At 33.3% G+C, this 21,858-nt stretch overlaps 1 protein-coding gene across 1 annotated transcript in view; it reads right to left on the bottom strand.

Moving 5' to 3' along the window:
• The window catches only part of LOC127698781 (CD109 antigen-like), a 61,957-nt gene extending 57,147 nt beyond the window's left edge, over positions 1–4,810 (bottom strand). The window contains exons 1-3 of the mRNA XM_052202443.1: positions 4,709–4,810; positions 3,894–3,970; positions 2,936–3,099 (exon numbers count right to left, since the gene is read on the bottom strand). Coding sequence (XP_052058403.1) covers positions 2,936–3,099; positions 3,894–3,952 — 223 coding nt within the window. The 5' untranslated portion in view covers positions 3,953–3,970; positions 4,709–4,810. The remainder of the gene's footprint in view (positions 1–2,935; positions 3,100–3,893; positions 3,971–4,708) is intronic.
• Positions 4,811–21,858: the final 17,048 nt, after the last annotated feature.

Genomic DNA, 21,858 nt, shown 5'->3' with positions numbered 1-21,858 from the left:
CGGATTAGAATCAGATTGAGAACGAAATAATCGGGACAAATTCGGATGGAAACGGCTTTCTGAACAATATCTGATTGTTGTCGTGACTAAATAATTTTTTTTTACAAATTTTAATAAAAGTCTGAATTTCCAGCCACGATTCACAGGATCTCGATCAGACTTTTGACAAATTTTTATCGGGAATGGTTCTATCAAGGTCGGCAGTAAAAAACGTGAATGTGTGATACCATCTTAATACCCCATCGCACTAGGACCCCAATCCAGCTACGACCTCAGAAATTATTAAAAAGTTATGAAGTCGTAGTAAGATCGTGGTGGTCGTAGTAAGGACGTGCCAAGGTCTTCATGAACGTGGAGGTCCACGATCAACTTTGAACATGCTAAAAACATTCGTAGTGCAGTCGTGGCCATAACTAGTCGTAGTATAAGCGTAGGAAGGTCGTAGTAAGGACGTAGTAGGATCGGGATGGGAGTAGAAGCATTGTATTGGAAATTGTGGTGCAATCGGGAAGCCAATGCAAAAGATTTTGCTGCGACCTTACTACGATTTCACTACGTTTTTATTATGCTTCTACTACGATATTGATACGACTTCATTCTGTTGATATTAAAACAAAGGATGCAATATGGTTATGGTTCCATGTTGGACGCCCAAATTTACAACGCAGCAGAATTAAAGGAGTGTTTGGAAGATAAGACTATTGGATTTCTAGAGTCAGGTCCCTTACCTAATGACGACCTGAACATGCCATACTTCATCTTGGGTGACGACGCATTTGGGTTGAAAAATTATTTAATGAAGCCATTTTCTAGAGCGCAGTGACAACGTTTTTGAAACGTAGTGGAGTCGTGGTTCGATCGTAGTAGACTCGTATTGAGATCGTTATGCGACCGAGAAGGTCTTGGTAGAAGCGTACAGAAATCGTCTAACCGTGGTAATGTCTTATCAAACGTAGCAAGAGCGTGTGACAAGATCGTAACTAGAACGTATTACTATAGTAAAGGAATCGTAGCAGGATCTTATCAGTATCATAGCAAGGTCGTGGTATGAACGTGAAAAGTATGAAATATTGAATATTCAAGCCGACCATACCACGATCTCATCGCGATCTTATTTTTTTTTATAGATCGTAGTGGGATCTTCATGGTCTTGGTCTAGTGTGGCGGGGGCTTAAAAAACAGATTAAAGATGTTTCAAATAAATACACATGTAAGAATGTACACACGATTACTATTCTTTTTAAATAAAAAAGGGAAATGCATAACTTAAAAAGAAAAGTAAAATTAAGAACAGATAGTGTAAGGGAACATGAGTCAATAATTTAGATAATTAAGTTTCGGAAAATGCCTGTACTAAATCAGGAAAAAAACATTTTTTTCCATTCATTCCGATGGTTAATAAAGTCTTACATAAAGGCAACAGTAGTATACCGCTGTTCGAAACTCATAAATCGATAGAGATAAAAACAAATCCGGGTTACAAACTAAAACTGAGGGAAACGCATCAAATATAAGAGATCAACGACACAACAAAAACACAACATTAAAATGTAACACACACAGAAACGAACTATAATATAACAATGACCATTTTCCAGACTTGGTACAGGACATTTTAAGAAAAAATGGTGGGTTGAACCTGGTTTTGTGGCATGCCAAACCTCCCGCTTTTATGGCAACGTCAAACACAACACCAAAACGACAACATCACATGACAGGACCACAATACAAATAAATGGGAGAACATATAGGACAAAGAAACACACGAATAATAGCTAACAAAAGGTACTAGGCTTAAAATTCAAAACACCAGACGTGCGTCTCGTCCACACAAGACCAACCAGTGACGCTCAGATGAAAAAGTTTGAAAGCCAAAACAAGTACAAAGCTGAAGAGCACCGAGGACCAAAACTTCCAAAAAGTTGCGCCTAACACGGCCAGGATTTTCTGCCTGGGACAAGAACATCCATATTATTTAGATTAATTTATAATTTTGCAAACAGTAAATTTTATAAAATGACTATATAATAGATATACATGATAAAACCGAAATGGGGACTAACTACAGAATAAAAACGGATACATTACATAAAACAACTTAATCCAACACATAAAAATACACAGCCGAGTTAGCCAAAGCCTCAACGTACAAAGTGACGTCACATTTGAAATTCTAAAAAAACACACAAAGTGACGTCACATTTGAATTTGTAAAAATATTTCCCAAAAATAAGATAGGATTAGGATTGATTCAAGATTAGATTTGTAATACTGATATCACATTTATTAATAACTATGAAAATTTCAATACTTATTAATATCAAATTGTGGTAGTAATTAGATAATTAATTGTATTATCTAGCTATGTCGGTGTTTCTTCTGAATCAAACTGTAAACCAAATATATGGTATAAATTTCGTTGAACCAAACTAAAATCTAATAAATGAAAGGGGTGATTACTTATCTTTACCATAACACACATAACACACGAATATAACAGAAAAGACGTTAAAACATTTGACAAAATCCGACGAGAATAACAAATATAACGTTTTTTTTTATTGAGTGCTTGCATCTCATATATCGCAATGAAATTTCCCATCTCTAGGAAGAAACATACTCTGTGCCCCATCGTAAGGCGTTCACACCTCTGATTTCATGGGTTACGGGCATCATCACTACCACGGGAATACCGGCTCTGGTTCAAAATGTTGCGGGATTTAACATGTTTCTGTACGCCCAACCCTCCCTTAACATGGTACTTACTTTCATCAGGAACGCTCATACTAAACAATTAAAAGCAAAGGAAAACCAAATGATCAAGCACTAAAACTAAAGCACTGAATACTGTAATTGTTCCTTTCGATTATTTTTTTACTCTTAAGCCTTTCAATGTTAATTTGTATGTAATTTGTTTTATTTAATGTATACTCACGCAGTGAATATATTGACTCCCTTTTAGTTGCTAATGTGGTATTGTCTTTGTCCAATAGTATAACCACTACATTAGCCCCTCGTTCAGTTGAATTAATAGGTGCTATATAGATATCAGCCGTTGAACCAGCTCGTATTTGTCGTGGTACCGTCACAATATATGTACTGGAAGTTGAACACAGGAAGAATATCATAATGGTTGTAATGCTATTAGTACGTTTGAAATGACATTATAAAATAAGAAGATGTGTCATGAGTACCAATGAGACAACTCTCCATCCAAGTCACAATGTATAAAAGGTTAACAATTATAGGTCAAAGTACGGCCTTCAACACGGAGCCTTGGCTCACACCGAACAGCAAGTTATAAAGGGCCCCAAAATGACTAGTTTAAAACAATTCAAACAGAAAAACCAACGGTCTAATCTATATTACAAACGAAAAACGAGTTACACCAACAAACGACAACCACTGAACACCAGGCTCTTGACTTAGGACAGGTGCATAAAAATGCTTGCTTTCAGTCACTTTAATTAGAAACGGTATTGAATATTTATGGTTTTATGAACATTTGTATTTGTTTATATTTGATAAAGGTTTTGTTTTTGTTTTTGTTTTTTTTTATTTTATTTGTTTTGTTTCGTTTTGTTTTATTGTATAAAATATTTGGGTTTTTTTTCCGTTTTCTTTTCTCTCATTTTATTTTGTTATCGTTTTTTCGCTTTGATTTTATTGTCTTTTTTTATGCCATGTTTATCTATATTTAACAAAAGAGAAGTGAAAGACACTAAAGGGATATAACTTATATCTTAGACTTCTTTCTGTATATTTGGTCGACCGTTGAAATTAAGGTACTGTGTTATTTTTTTGTCTTTTGAGTTAGGTCCGAATTGTGCCTCATATGAATAATAAATCTTGACGACCACTTACAAAGTGTATGGTATAGTACAATTACTTACTTTTTCGCCCAAGCAGGACCAAGGACACATAACAGTAGACCGATTATTAGTCTCGTCATGTCCTGAAGTAATGTTATCTGCAAATAAGCATGTAAATCATATTCATATAACATATTTATATTTGAGAATACCATGTCACGTAATAGAACATACGTACCTTATATTAAGGTGGTATCTGGTAAACGGTAAAAAGATAAAGCTCTAAATCTATAATGTTCACAATGTTTAGTCATCCATTACAAATGTGTATACATTGTATACAGTGTTACTCCGAACTATCCTAGAAAGCATGGAAAATGGTTGAGTTGTAAAACAGGTGATGCATATCTTAAAGATCAAACAAAGAAAGGAGGACGACAAAAACTGAGGAAAGTTCTAATTTAAAAGACTAAGTACGAGTGGTTTCAATGTATTTATCAAATAGGACCATTGTAATAGTCGAGTAAGCAATTATTTAAATTATTAAAATCGCCTGCACATCATTCAATTAAAACCATTGTTGGTGCATTTTGCTTCAACGAATTAAGATTCGAATAAAACTCACGCTCACGCTCCTACAATAAAGATCGTTTTCCTTTGTTTGAAGGAGGAAGCCTACTTATTTAAATGGCATTTTATTTCACAAAACTTTGATATAGTTTTATTTTTTAAATATTTGTTTTTTTCAAAACATAAATATGCATTTTAAGATACTTATTTATTTCAATATTATTCAAATATGAAATTCATTAGAAAATTGTTTACATTTTTAAAATGTTTAAATTTATTTACATACATACAGATATTGTTGTTTACTCCCTGAAATAAATCTTTACCTCTATCAAAGCTTTATACCAGTCTCCAACGCGATCAATTCTAATTTGCACTAAAACTCAGTTTGATTGTAGAAGTGAAACATTGTTTACGGACTTACTTTTATATAGATAATTACAACATGTATTATGTCCTACGTGGTAACATATTTCATCGGTTAAGGTAAACCACCGGCTGTTTCTGTCCTGAAGACAAATGTTTTTATGTAAAACGTATTAATTTTCAAGGATTAAAACATTGCACATTAGAACGTGATCATTGAAAGTCCGGTTTGACGTGTTTGAACTTCTACACTTTACGTTACTTTTCAATTGAACAAACATTTCCGTGTAGCTTATTTACATATTTCATTTATTATTATTTCATAACTCGCCACACAGGATTCACTTACATAATACACATTGTATATTAAAGATTTTTTTTAGGTTATATACATATATCATAAATTAAGTAAAGTGTCTGACTACGTTCAGCTCATAGCATTAGAAAGGCAAACACATATATCCTTGAGGAGTGCTGGAGTGTGAACTTCGATAAATTAAGAAAGATGTGTACCGTAATCGATGGTCACCTTTTTATCGAGAATTTGCTTTGTAGTGTGTAACCCACACCATGAATTTTAAAACCCCTGCCGTGAATGGTAAAACCCTTACCATAAATCATTAAACCCACATCATGAATTGTAATACCTATACAATGAATTGGTAAACCTCAATCATAAATTGTAAAACCCCTACCAAAAATTGTAGCCTCCGTTTGGTTGTGCAGGATGTATAAATACGCAGTCACGTCCGGTCAGAATGGGGACGTTAAATCCAATGCCTCGTGTAGAGAGAGCGCCACGCTCTCTGCACGTTAAACACCCTTACAACAACTCTTTGAGGGGTACGTAGGTGACCTGTTGCTAGGTAAAAGTTCTGTCCCTATCCATTATACCCTCATTTTCCAGTAACAGTCCAAATTTCCCCGACCTTTATTCCGGACGGCCTCTATTACAGGACCTACCTATTGTATTTATTGTTAATTTGTTCTCGGTCTGAGCATGCATGAAATATTTGCCGCTGGACGATAAGCAATCAATAATCAATCAATCAAACAATCATTAACATGTACTCCATTACTCCTTGTATTCCTTTTAAACAAAAGAATTGTGTCTTTACCATATAATAGGCTCTTTATTGCCTTTATTCCCCACACAATTTGAACAAAAATGACACATGAATTGTCATTTATGTCATTTGGTTAACTTCTGTGTCTTTGAGTCTCTGGTGAAGAGTTGTCTCATTGGCTATCATATCACATCTTATTATCTTTATACATACTATTGAAGATATCTAACCAATAGCAATTGCTTTGAAGAGCAAAGGCGAACAAAAAGAAGTGTACATAGAAAGCTAACGATTAGCACTTTTGATGTTCTTACGGTATGCACATTGATTTAAGAAAAAGCGAGTTTTAAGTATTTAACCCTCGTCCCCTCCCCCTCCCTTTTTTTTTAAATCTCGATCACGTTTAAGGTTGCACTTTGTAAATACAGCTGTTTCTCAAACCACGCCTCTTTTGGGGAGATATATAATATTCATAGATATGTTAATTTGTTAACGTACTGGTTCCCATTTATGATCTCTGTGTTTCATCTCATAGAGACATCACTTGGGAATGTAATCGATTCAGTATAGAAAAACATGGTAGCGCCTTAATTTTAATTCTTAGGAGGTCCAAAAATGAAGGTAAGGGTAGTATAGAATTTTAGTATAAGTTTAAACTCTTAGAAGTTCAGGGCATATAAATGTTGAAAATATGCCGCACAGCCCTATAGTTTGACCTTTGAATAAAATAGTAGTGCATATAAACTTTCCGTTCTGGGATATTATTTTTCACGAAACTTCATAGTAAAAGTGTCACAGTTTTAGCCGCAAAGGGAGTTTCTATGGGAAATTGCATTGTCTATATTTACAGAATTGCAAACTATATAGGGTTAAAAATAGAACATACAGAATTTCATAAAATCTGGTTTATCTCTGAGATTTTAAAGAATTTAACTTAAAAATGAAGTTTTATAAATATTTCATGAAAATTGAGGATTTCATGGGCCTTAACTATGATGACTATGCCTAAATTCACAGTTTACAGTGTGCATGGTTTAATTAAAGCCCTGAATTCAAAATAAATTCATAATATATGCCTATTTGTAATTTAAATTGTTCAGAAGTGCTTATATTTACTCTTCGCAGTTATTGCAACTCATTGATCCTTCCTAATTATTTTTGGTGGGGTGTTTATGTCCTGTCGATAACCCAAAATTAAGCCGTAACACCTAAATGTGCATTTTTGTGACCGCGGCATAAAAAAGTACAAGCTAAAATTACAAAAAGACCTCAATAAAACTTATAATAGTCTGACTTATCCTATATATGTACTAAATATTCCATATTGCTAGAAACAGGGAAAACATATGGGAAATGTGAGGCCCCAGGGGCAAAAAACAGAGAAAAATGCCTAACCCTGGGTCATAAAACAGATAAATTAACTTGAAAATGCTATGATTTTATTATTTTAAAGGTCTAATGTAAAGAAAACAATAACTGTGCTAGGAAGTTATGCAAAAATTAGATGTAAGCAGTCATTTCTATAAAATTTTTAGTGAATTTATGCACCAGACTGATATCTTCATAAATACAACTTTTGCAAATATGGTTTGTTTAAACACTTCTAGTTCATATATTAACTAACTTATGTTATATATATGGTTAGGGATGATACTTTTGTGACAAGAATTCTAAACTGACCATTTGAGGCAGAAATTGTGAACTTTCATTGACTAATAGGCATACAGTAAGATGTGGACTGGGGACACAGGCAGGATTGGATACTTTGGATAATCTTGAATTTTGGAATGATTAACTACTAAACATTACATTTATAGTATTCTAAAATGCTTTCAATTTGTTATCAGAACATTTTCAAACAGGTTTCAGACAGTTCATGTCAGAAAACATGTACATAGGGTAAGCTGGCAATAATTAAAGTCCTGTATTCAAATTCTTTAAAAAATTGAAACAATGGTAGGGGTATAAAATGTACTGTAAAAGGAAACTTTAGAGTGTATGCAGTGATTTCTTTAAGGCTATAATTCTGATAAATAAGTATTGTTGTGAGAAAAAGTGTTTTTAGAGAGTTTTCTTTTTGAATAAATGTTTGTATAGGTTGCACAATTTGTAAATACAGCTGTTTCTCAAACCACGCCTCTTTTGGGGAGATATATAATATTCATAGATATTTTAATTTGTTAACGTACTGGTTCCCATTTATGATCTCTGTGTTTCATCTCATAGAGACATCACTTGGGAATGTAACCAGTATAGAAAAACATGGTAGCGCATAAATTTTAATTCTTAGGAGGTCCAAAAATGAAGGTAAGGGTAGTATAGAATTTTAGTTTAATTTTAAACTCTTCGAAGTTCAGGGCATATAAATGTTGAAAATATGCCGGACAGCCCTATATTTTGACCTTTGAATAAAATAGTAGTGCATATAAACTTTCCGTTCTGGGATATTATTTTTCACGAAACTTCATAGTAAAAGTGTCACAGTTTTAGCCGCAAAGGGAGTTCCTATGGGAAATTGCATTGTCTATATTTACAGAATTGCAACCTTAAGAGACAGAAAAAAAAACCCATTCAATATAATTTATTAAGAGAAAAAAAAATATGTCAATATTAAGATTACAATTCAAAGAATGATTGCACTTATCTAAAGAAGACCCACACTATTTAAGATACTGAAATGGAAATCATGCATTGTTATACATGTACACAAATATTTGTCCATGATGCAAAAAAAAAAACACCCTTTTGTTTGTGTTAGCTAGGAGAGGGGGTATCAGCTGAAATTAAATAAATACATTACCTTGAAAAAGCGTAACCTTTTGTCGGTCAATTTTAATACTACCAACCTCATAAAAGAAGAAAGATTTTCTAGTTGCCAATTGCAAAAAATAAAACTAACAAATAACGGGTGTTTCGTCTCGTTTTTCAGTAAAGTTTTGATTGATTGATGGCGGGTTACTGCTGTACCAGTAAACATGAGCAATGTTGCCACAAGAACTAAATTTTGATTGATTGATGGCGGGTTACTGCTGTACCAGTAAACATGAGCAATGTTGCCGGCGGGTTACTGCTGTACCAGTAAACATGAGCAATGTTGCCGGCGGGTTACTGCTGTACCAGTAAACATGAGCAATGTTGCCTTAAGAACTTGTATCTGTTTATACTTGTTCTATCCGTTAAGAATACAAGAGAACACAATTAATTGGATTTTTACTTGTTTACATTTACAACTCTCGGTAAACCACATAGATTAGAAAAGGTGATTCTTTTACATCATAAACGTTCTTATTTACCTTCATTAGCATACGCTGTAATAACCATTCCCTTTTGAAGACCACAAAATAAAAATATCCAAACAGTTTTATCACGGATATGCAAAGTTATTGCTCGCATATGTTTTGGTAGACATATACACCAGGATGATAGTATTCCGGTTTTTTTACAGTTGTTAATACTGGCTTAATCTAAACGCCAAACTATATTAATTGGGCAATTTCATCTTAAAAAGTGATGATTTAGGGGGGAAAAAAATACAAAAATGATATTTTTTTTCTTCTGTTCAGTTTTTGAAGAATTCCATTAGAACAACATTTTTTTTGGCCATAATTGTCCCGATTTTGGAAGAACAGAATTGTAATAATCCGATTACCAGTTCATATATTTTGAGGATTGGATGAAGGTCATAACAAATTTACTGTATGGTGGGTACCTTATTTGTGTAATCATATAGTCCTCCAGTTTTCAACCCGGACCCCCTGACACTTCAGCTAGAACGATTGCAAGCATATGGAATTTATGCACCTGCTATTATTGAATTGCTTGAGGATTTTTTCCCCTTTTCCATTCATTTGAAGTTAGTCGTCATAGTTTTCGGTTAAATAACAGTATCAGTTTTGTGTAATCATCTCTTCCTCCATATGCAGATTTCAACTCAGATTGTTACTCCAAAGAAAGATTGCATACATAATGAAGTTGTGCACCTGCTTTTATAGAATTACTATTATTTGAGTAATTGTCTAAGTATTTTCCAAAATTAGACACAGGCCCTTGAAGAATGGACCCCCTTTTTCTAAATATTTTTGTATTTGTGTGTTTTTGGTAAATATTATAACATTTTAACTTTTTTCGTGTATTTTATGTGTCCCGCTTTTTTCTTTTTTTTACGGACGTCATCACGAGTTGGTTGAGCTTTATGAAATATCCTGTTAATTCACAGATGACGACGGATATGTTCCAATTGTCGTTACTACAATCTCGTCCCCTTTCCCCCGAATGTCCCCTACCGAATTAGACATATCACCGGGTTTGTACTTACATCAGCAACACGACAGGTGCCACATGTAGAGCAGGATCTGCTTACCCTTCCGGAGCACTTGAGACAGTTTTGGTTGGGTTCGTGTTGCTCAGTTTTTAATTTTCTATGTTGTTTTGTGTACTGTTGTTTGTCTGTTTGTCTGTTTGTCTTCTTCTTTTTTAGCCATGGCTTTGTCAGTTTATTTTCGACTTATGATATTGAATGGCCCTTTGGTATCTTCCGCCTCTCTTATATACATAACATATAAAAAGTATCGCGCACCAGTTTATTTAACTATTTGAGATGGCGCATTAAATTGGTATATTAATGTGTACTACTGCTTTATTAATGTACGTCAAAATCTTATTGAACCAATACAATCAATACACTGCTTGAAATTCATGCTGTTAGTAATCAACAACATGTAAAACTGAAAGACTTTAAATCAATAAACCAAACAACGGCTGCATGATACATTCGAAATCCGCCTATTGTATGAAATGATATTTGATTTTTTGTTATATATATCGTTGACTTTATTCAAATGCTTAGGGTTTTTTTAACCCAGATATAGATTGCGTAAGCCTATTTAGCTTTTATTCTAAATTTTTGGTTTTATATGCTCTTGAACTACTTGGCCATTCAACTGTTTTGATTTGTGAGTCACTGATAAGTCTTATGAAGACGAATCGCTCTTCTGGTGTCCACAATTACGAGATTGCTCCAACTGTTTTGATTTGTGAGTCACTGATGAGTCTTATCAAAGAGAGCAATCTTATAATTGTGGACGCCAGACAAGTCCACAATTATTAGATTGCTCTCTTTGATAATGTTGCTGTACATGTAGCTTTTGTTCAACCAAGCGATATACATAATGCTACCAAACCGTATTACTTCTATACAGTTATGCAAAAAACAGTGGGAAGCTTATGATTTGTCATTCATTTTACTGAATATGTCACATTTTCCAGCTTGAAAATTTGAGAATAGGTGGGGAAAATATCAGAAATATATGATAAGGTCAATAAAGTTCCCATTACTTGTTATATGAAAAGATCTGTCATCTTTTTTGGCGTTCCTGGTTGTGTTTTTATCCACACATTTTCTCTCTTTCCACTTTCCAACACACCACACGAGAAACCTTCAACATATTTTTTTTCAACACACTAGTAACTTTTTTCACTACTGAAACGGTCATTTTAAACTGAACAACTCTTAAATGCCTGAATTTACCTCAAGAAAAAATGTCAAGTTCTTTTTCAGTTATTCGGTACGTGGTCAGTACCCTGACCCGCTCAGGAGATTCAGTACAGTTCAGTACTGGTTCAGGTAATTAAGAGAAAACGCCTTGCATTTGATTCATGAGCGTCAAGAACGTTTTCGTACAAATCAGTTCATCGATAAAATAGTTGTTTGGGAATTTTCAGTAGTGTTCAGTGCCAGGTAAATCTATCGATTTTAACATAAAATAGTTTGTGCAGATTTATAAGGCTTGTATCCCTATATTCGAGTTTGGGCTATAATTTTCAGTAACAATGATCTTGATTATTTTCCGTGAAAAATACTTCTGCTTTGTTCAATTGTCCAACATGAAATATGTTTATAAATTACAATGAAAATGAAATCTGTTGTCGGAATTGCGTAATTGTTTTTACCTAGCTTTAACGACGGAAGCGCCTATTGAAAAAAATGCAAACCTTTAAACTGGCAATTCCCGCTTTCAGTAAAATTCGGGTTCTACAATTTTGTGACTTTATATATCATGCTGAATAAATCGCAAACGTCAAATATATTTTGTTATTGTAAATATCAATTTTCTCTGTGACTATGACACGTAGATTTATGAGAATAAAGTTCATTCATTCACTTTTCAATTTATATTTTTTTTATGTTAATTCGAAAACATGATCATTAAGTATATAAATCTGTTAAATGTGACACATTTATAAATATTGCAATTACGTCATAAAAACTTCAACTTGATTTAGATTTTGACCCTATATGAATCTTTGCAAAAATCTTCCTATGACATATAAAAATAAATATATAATATCAAAACTGTTCAAGACATTTTTGTTTCAACTTGTATATATATAAATATAATATAACGAGGAGGACGACGTTTTGCACATGAGTATTTTTTAAAATACACAATTTCTTACAAAATTTCGTGTCAGTAAACGTAATTGGAATCCTATTAAAAATATATTCAAAACACTGATTATATAATAAGTGGAACAAATTTGTATGTATATTTTTTTCTGATTACACCATGATTCTATTAAACACATGAAACATCATTCATAATAAAAAATTGAAAAATAATTTAAAATTCCGAAAAATATTATCTAACACACAAATGCAAGAAATGTGAGAGGGTGTGGATGTGGGTTTGCAGAATAGAGAATATGAATGTAAGAATATAAAAAATAGAGAAAAATAGACCACAAAAATAAAGAATAGAGAATAATGAGGTGCTAAAATATACAGAATAGAGAATAATGAGGTGCTTAAATATAACGAATAGAGAATAATGGGATAAAAGTATATAGAATAGAGAAAAACGGCCTAAAAATTAAAGAATACAGACTGAATGAAGGACCCCCTCCCCATCCAGACCCTCTTTAACACCGATTTGTGAATTATTCTATAGCTGTAACACATTCATATGTTAACTTCTATGCCATTTGGTCTCTGGTGGAGAGTTATTTTATTTACAATCATACCACATATTCTTATTGTTATATATAACATTTCAAATAGTTCAGAACATATATCCTACCCGGTATATAAATCCTTGTATCGATTGTAAAACAGACGACTCTAATAGTCAAATAAGTTGAGGACCCAGAGGGAAAAGAGGTCCTTTGATTGCTAATTAAATTTCATGTTTCACACGATCTATATAACGTTGTAGCATAACATCGTCCAACCAAATGCGTTCTCTGAAATTAAGCCCCCCCCATTCCCCTTTTCGAAAATCCTGGATCCGCCCCTGAAAATAAATTAGTATGATTATACCTATGTATTACATATATGTAAGTTTTTTTACTCGACCCCAAGATAAATAACAAGACGTTTTGAGACCAACATAAGTCTTTAACAGTAGACACTGTCAGGTGTACCAATAAAGTGCATAACAATTAAGAATTAATTAAACAGAAACAATCAAAGATCTGTAATCAACACCCAATTCATTTTTCATAAACCTTATACATTCGTCCTGAACATGCATGCAATAGTTGCTACTGGACGTTTAGCAATTATCAATCAATCATTTTCATAGATGACATTATGTTGTAAAGCTCAAAGATATAATATATATATACGTGAAGCTGTGATACTATGATTTTTTTTATTTAAGAGTAAAAGATTTTTCAAGATTAAATATCTATTGGAAATGTTGAAAAGAAAATCCTTATAACTCAGGTTGACAATGTTCGCTCGTCAAGTCTTCTTTTATAAGAATTCAGTTAAGAAATGAAAGTGTAACGTCCACGTACCGTCTATTGAAAATGTAGTCAATCATTACCGTGAAAAGTATATAGATGTAATTATATTATAAAAAAAGAAGATCGGTTGGAAGAAACCGTTGTGTTCGTGACATTTTTTCAGGAGCTTGTAGTTCAGTGGTTGTCGTTGGTTCATGTCTGTCGACTCATATTTGTTTTTTTGTAAATTGTTTGTTATACATGTATATAATAAGGCTGTTAGTTTGTTCGTTCGAACTGTTTCACAAATTTTCAAGTCGGGGCCTTTTATTGCTGACTATACAGTGTAAGTTTTTCAATGTTGAAGGCTGTACAGTCGCCTATAATTGCTTACATCCACATCATTTGAACTCTGGTGGATAGTTGCTTTATTGGCAATCATATACCACATCTCCTTATTTTTATATTATATAAAGGCAACAGTAGTATACTGCTGTTCAAAAGTCATAAATCGATTAATAGAAAACAAATCCGGGTTACAAGCTAAAACCGAGGGAAGCACATCAGTTACAAGAGGAAAACAACGGAACAACAGAAACACATAACTGCAACAAAAACAAACGCTAACATGCATAGAAACGGACTATTTGATAACAACTGCCATATTCCTGACATGGTACAGGACATTTTAAGAAACAAATGGTGGGTTGAACCTGGTTTTATGTCTAACCAAACCTCCCGCTTATATGGCAATGTTAAAAAATATCGCTAAAATGACAACACTACGTGACAGGAATACAGTACAAACAAAGGCAAGAACACTTAGCACAGAGAAATGCACAAATAAATAATATAATAGTACATTATTACATGTAAACCGTAGAATAACAACGGACATCTCCCATTAACGACAGCAAAGGACACCTCAAACTGCGCGTCACATGAATGGATCAACGCCACAAAAAGTGACGTATTTTTGTGACGTATATATAATCTTGAAATTCCTACAATTAAATGGAACGAGATCCAAAAATTCACAATGAGCTGAAAAAAAGCATGCTTAGCGACAAATCAAGATATTAATAAATACACAAAAAATCCTCCTGCCCACTCCCCCTACCCAGAATATCAAGGTCGTCCCCTCACTGTTTTTGTCCGGCTAGTTCTTATATTTATCAAGCTAATCGTCCCCATAGGGATGTCCTACTAAGGCTGACATACCATTAAAACGTTAATCACACAGCTCACATTCTATCATATCTGCATTCATTTATAAATGTCATTTCGAATAAACGACGCCATGTTTGTTATGTGCCTCTGCCGTCTTATCTACCTATCTAAAAGGAAGAGGTAGAAGAGAGACAGAAGATCTTCCCAATGCCAAAAAAAAAAGTAGATCTTCTGGCTCACTTCCGAAGAACAAAAACACAGGTCCCGGTTACGCCTAAGATCCCAAGCACCGTCACTGCCCCGCATGTTATCAACAGTATGTTGCAATTGATGGAGTGCTAAATTATGAAGGAGAAGAAAAGCTGAAAAGACTGGCCACCAAAATAGTCTCGTGTCCTCCTGAAATGAGCATTATTCAAAAAAGACCTAATTTCGATTTAATATTAAAAATAAAACAATAACATAAAAAATATAGACATATTAAGAAATTATTGTCATTATATAGGGTCTTATGTTATTTCTATCCCAGACTATAGTTCAACAGATATTACTCCCGAGTTCTATGGATAGCCAAGTGTGGACGATAGGTGTTAACAAGTGTCTATATGATATGTCAATCACTGAATCGTATAAAGTCTAGAAGAGTTGTAAATGAATATGACAGACACTGTATGTTTTTTAATTTAAGTTCATTTATATGTTTTAGATTTTAGTGTGACGTCCTTTTTCACTGAACTAGTACACATTTTTATTTAGGGGCCAGCTGAAGCCCGCCGCCGTGTGCGGGATTTTCTCGCTGTGTTGAAGACCCATTGGTGGCCTTAGGCTGTTTTCTGCTCTTTGGTCGGGTTGTTGTTTCTTTGACATATTTCCCATTTCCATTCTCCATTTTACTTACAAAGATCTGTAAGCACCATAAAAATTCTATAAATCTCTCATTTTTTAAAATATAAAATGACGTGTCAGACCCCACTCATGATCCTCGTCAGTGGTTGTCTTTGGTTATGTTTCATAAGGGGAATAACACAACGGGATTGAACGGAAATTGCTGACCCTTATTGGACCCCTAAGACCACCCTGGCTTTTGGTCAGGTTCTGCTGCTAAGGTATTATATTTTGGTTGATTGTGTTTGTTATCGCCTATCATCTGTGTTGCAGTGATTACTCTGAATCGTTGTCCGGTATTTAGTTATTACTTGACCTAATGTTTCTTTCTTTCTTTTTCCGCTCAGTTATTTTAAACAGAGTACTAACATCTCATATATTCCAATGAACTAGAAATCTAGGACAAAGAAATTAAAATTTTTGAAATGCGATAATTCAATTTTGTTTCTTTAAATGCAGCAAAGAAATAATGATATACAAAGTAGAATAACAAAAATACCGAACTCCAAGGAAAATTCAAATCAGAAAGTCCATTATCGAATGGCAAAATCAAAAGCCCAAACACATCAAACGAATGGAAAAAAATACCTGTCATATTTCTGACTTGGTACAGGCATTTCCTTATGTAGAAAAATGGTGGATTAAACCTGGTTTTATAACTAGCTCTCACTTGTATGACAGTCGTATACAATTCCATTATATTGACAACAATGTATGCTCTATGGTCGGGTTGTTGTCTCTTTGACACATTCCCCATTTCCATTCTCAATTTTATGAACAAAACAAACAGACATAAAAGGTAAAAATTCAAAAATAAGGGTACAGCAGTCAACATCGTGTCATAATCTTAATCACTATATAAAAAACAAATATTTCAACTAAGAAAAACAAAATGACATATGGACAAAGCACATAAGCAAAAATGAAAGACAAGAATACAAAAAATGACCACAGCACAATAACACATTGGCGGGATGCATAAGTACCCAACCACGCCAAAAGGTTATTACCAAAAATGGACTAAACAGTAAAGGTTAATAATTTACAAAGACAGATAAAAGAACACTATAACAAGTAATTCAGATAATAAACAACGTCAGCACCTAGAAAAGGGACGTTCTTTGACATAACCCTGATTCATCAACTTTCTGCTCAGACACTGGTGACGTTTCATAAAGTCTGAGTAGCAGCTGCAAGCTCTTGAATACCGAATGAGTTGGGAAATGTATATCCCATATGCAGGTGAAGTTGGTATATTGCTACTAAGGTGGGGGAAATTGATAATTTCAAAATTAAAATCGTCTTGTTTGTCATAGATTCTGGTACTGAGATGACTGCTTGTTGTCAAATTCGACGTATAATTCTAAAAATGAGGCGGAGGAAGCCGTGTCTGTTGTTTTTTTAATTTCTAGTTGCGGAGGATATATTAATGGAACCCAATCAGAAAAGATTGGATTGTTAATGGAAAGAACATCATCAATTTATCTGAATGTGAAATTAAATGATCTGGCTTCTTCAATCTTCTTGTTTTTGACAAGTGTCTGAAGGAACTCTGACTCATATAAAAATAAGGAGAGGCGCACAGTTCGTTTTAATAGGAATGCCGACAATTTGTTGAAAAAGTCTACCTCCAAATTCAACAAATATGTTGTCAATAAGAAACTCCAGCATACTGATCACTTGTTCCTGTTTGTAACATGTTTTACCTTTTTGTTCACTATCAACAAAATAAGCCGTATGGTATTCCAAAGTAATAAATTTATAGCGTATGCTACAATTTTTATATTGAAAAGCATTGAGGATTATTTCTTTTAGACGATTTTTCAATTCACATTGGGAATGGTGGTATACAGGGTTGAAAAATCAAAAGTTTTGATAGAATTAATTTCAGAGAGAGATCGAGATTAAAATTATCCAGAAGTGTTTTTTTAGAATCAGCATATGGTTAATACCACTAGGCAAATAAACAGTTTCACAGTATTTCTGAATACCCTCTTTCACTGCGGGCAGAACTTTTGTCAATCTAATGGACAATTCCTTTGTAAGACATGCAGATGAGCCAGCAATGTACCGTTGTTTGTACGGAATTTTGTGAAGCTTAGGTATCCAATACAAACAAAGTAAGTCCTTATATTTGCTGTTCAATGTCATGTTCATTGAAGCCATGACGGACTTATGATTCGCCAAAATATCATCCTTGTCAAATGATATGTTTTTTTATGTGGGATTACCTGAGTGCTAATTTAATCGTAACTCTTTTACAAGACACTCGTAGTAGTACAATTTACAAACAAAGACAATATTATTTGAAGCTTTGTCCGCAGGCAACTGGAACTTACACAACATTTTTGGTTGTTATCATTAATCTCAGGGTTGATCTAAAGTGCTTAGCAACATTCTAACTATGCCATAGACAAAGATGTACACTTATTCCAACCAAATGTATCTTCCATTTTATCATGTTCAACGCTTTCACATTTTCAAAGGAATATGATTTTGGAATCGCGTGACAGTCGAGACAACCACAGCAAAATATACTCACCATGACAACTGTGCCCTTTCCAATTTTGTCTTTTTAAGAAATGGATCTTAAGATACTAACTAAGCATTGGTATCCCTTTTTATATTTTGTGCTATTATTATGGTTTTTGATGCGAAACAAATACTTTGATTTGTTAAAAAATGTAATTAAACACTAACTTATTTATATATCCTGTACATATTTTACGGAAACGAAGGATGAGGATTGCCATATTTTGATCCTTATATATCGTTTTGCGTGTGTAAAATAATGTATACAATATTCCAAAAATGTTATAAATTTACTATAGATTTGTATCTACGTCAAGATTTTCTATATATCCCATGTATGTGCATCCATTTTCAGAAAAAAATCGGACAAATAACCAAAGGCAAACGGTTCTCATCGCACAAAAGCAAAAGATGTTTCTCCAAAGTAATATAAAAAACAAGAAAATATAAGACTTTTTGCGGATCATCCTTTTCTCTACCATCTTTGTTATAAATATGTTTTTAACTTACATCTTCTATTTTCAGTACAAGAGCATTCCTGTTGTTCACGTCAAATCTTGAGGCCATGTGTCACCAACAGTACTTACAGTCATTTAAAAATTTGATATATAAATCTTTTTTACCAACCCTGACAGTGCTAGAATTGCTATCACTGTGTCCTGAATAAATCATGTTTATATCTTATTAGTTGATCGACATATTATGCATTTGGAATACATTATGCTGCTTTTCTGTCAACCGGCAGTCACATTGACTAGCAGTTGTGAAAACTTATCAAACATCACAGGCTTATAATATGTTACATCAGCAATGCGTTTCTTCTATCTAAGACTAATCAATGACACTACAGTCAAAGACCTTGGACAGCCAAGTTAAATACGAAGTTTAAGAGCAAAAATCATAAAAAGTTTTATTTGCTAATTTTTATTATATGTCCTTTATACAAAAAAACAAAAAACAGGAAAAAACGTCAACAGACTAATAACTTTCATACTGACCTCTAACTTGAAGAAGGGAATGAAAGACGCCAAACATTTGGAAAGAACAATGAAAATGTGCTCGTTTCTTAGGGAAACTAGCTATGTATTAATTGATATAACTAACTGTCAGAAGAGAGAAAAAGTGCATACATGAAATGTGATTGGCAATGTAAGGATCAATACAGGCTGTTGAAAATTTGGTGTTCTGATACATGGAAATCCTTCTATGATAAAGCACCTTATTGTTGTTTAAATATTATATTTTGAAAAAAAAGTAAGTTTTTAGCGAAAAGAAAATATGCTAAAATTGCAATAAATACCATTGACTTTTGCCTTTTTCTCAAGTTCAGCCAAAATTGCACCTGCCAACGGATATTTGGCCAACGATAAGGCATAAAATGATATAGCAAGTGCATGTTAATTAGCAATTGACGCAGGTGCACCAGTTGCTACAAACCCTTTTGCATTATTTATAGATTGGGTTACATTCAACTGTACGTTAAAGATCATTTGTTTGCAATCACTTCTTACTTTTAGAAAGACTGCAAACTGCATTGATAATCGCAACATTAAAAATAATATAAGTCTTTATATTATACGGTAACCTATAGTTACTATGGTTACTTATGTCTACGTCATTTGCGCTCTGGTGGATATTTGTTTCATTGGCAATCATACCAGCTCCAAATTTTGAATTTTGATCTGTTTTGTTTTTAATTGGGAGTTGTTTTTCTTGATTGCTTTTTGACCATTAAGATGGTTGGTCATTATAACAGAAATGAAAATCCATTAGTTATATCATTTTGAATTACAATCAATTCAGCAAGTGACAGTAAGTATAATTTTTTGGCAATTTTTTTCGGATAAATAAAAACAAAATACAGCCGAAGGATGAACTAAGGGCAAATCTAGTTTTAAGGCGAGAGATTATATTGATTAACAACAATTATCTTAACGATTACTTACCTCTTTGGACACTTGTTTATTATCTCGTTATCTCGTGCTTCAAGAAGTGCAATGAGTACAAATGCTGTCAGACTCCTTTTACTAGCCACAGATCCTCCCTTAAAAACGGAAAATTTACAATCAGTATAAAGTGTGTATTATTGTTAAACAGTAATGCAATAACTACAACAACTTTTAAATCAATCACAATTTTTATAGGAATAAGACCACTAATGCAAAGCCCCCCCCCCCCCCCCCCCCCCCCCCCCTGCTTACTATGTTAAATTTTGCAACTTCATGCATGCAAAGCTATTTTGTTTAAGTTTTAAAAAAGTGATAATCTTATCATATCAAAACTTTACCTTATCCTGACTTGTGCTAAAAAATCAACATACTTTTAATTACAAATCAGTGTGCACTGGTTCCCGGAAGTTGGTTAGTACAAAAACAGGTACTTCTGATCTGAGCTACAGGCGAAATATGCCCTCCTATCTTAATTTCATATACTTTTTATTATTCAAAAGAAACTTTTAACAAGGCTTCTACAGTGATCCTAAGTCATTAAGCTTTCATTTCAAACCAAAATTACCCAAATATTTTACTTATTGACAATGTTTCAGCTATGCGTAGGAACTATTTTGTTTAAAATATGTACTACTCTCTTGTATGTTTTTTCTGACCTGGCTGAATAAGTGGTTCTATACATAATAGGAATAAGATCACTAGTTCATAACCCCTTTGCTATCTATGTTAAATTTTGCAACTTCAAGCATGCATAGCTATTTTATCTTAAGTTTAAATAAAGTGATAATCTTTTCATGTCAAAACTTTATCTTATCCTGACTTGTGCTAAAATAATCAGCATACCTTTAATTGCCTATTAATGCGCACTGGTTCCCGGAAGTTGGTTAGTACAAAAACAGGTACCTCTGATCTGAGCTACAAGGGAAATATGCCTTCCTACCTTAATTTCATATACTTTTTCATTTTTCAAAAGAATCTTTTGACAAGGCTTCTACAGAGGACCTAAGTCCTTAAGCTTTCATTTGAAACCAAATTACTTAAATCTTTTACTTATTGACAAAGTTTCAGCTGTGCGTAGGAACTATTTTGTTAAAAATATGTACTACTTTCTTGTATGTTCTTTCTGACCTGGCCGAATTAGTTGTTCTATACCTATATAATCAAAATTGTGAGAAGGTATGAAAAGTCTACCTTTGGCCCCCGGATTTCAAAATAAAAAAGTATCATAAATCTACAAAATAATGTCCTTCAGATGTTCAAAAGACAAAAGTCTCTCAAGCATCAATATGTTAATGTGTGTAAATTTCTTTTCGGGTAAGCCTGTGTCTATATTGTCCAAAACCTATGTGCAAACAAGGTCATTTTCACTAATATTTGTTAATTTCAACATCTATATTTCATCAGAGTGACATCACAAGTGTCATTTCAGCAAAAATGAAAAAAAGCGGAAAGCAAAGACTGATGACAAGGTTTCAACTAAAATGTCCTTTTCCTAAATTGATAAGAGAAAACAATGCATATGTTTTAACGATGTTCGTATTCAAGTACTACATGAGTTGTACTTATTAGATTAATTATAATCAACTTTGTCGTTAGTGAATTCACAACCTAACTTGGTCCAATTTATCAAGACCGAACAAACGGTGTTCATGTTGACTCTAATGAGTATATAATGATAGTTATTCTATACCTTTAAGAACTATCATTTCCGAAAGATAAATAAAAATATTGACGTTCTCGATTTTTTTGAAGATACGATTGATGAATTTACAAAAAATGGAC

This window comes from Mytilus californianus, unplaced genomic scaffold, assembly GCF_021869535.1.
Source record: "Mytilus californianus isolate M0D057914Y unplaced genomic scaffold, xbMytCali1.0.p SCAF_4, whole genome shotgun sequence".
Lineage (NCBI taxonomy): Eukaryota > Metazoa > Mollusca > Bivalvia > Mytilida > Mytilidae > Mytilus > Mytilus californianus.
The sequence above is the reverse complement of the archived record's forward strand: the minus strand, read 5'-3'. Positions and strand labels throughout refer to the sequence as shown.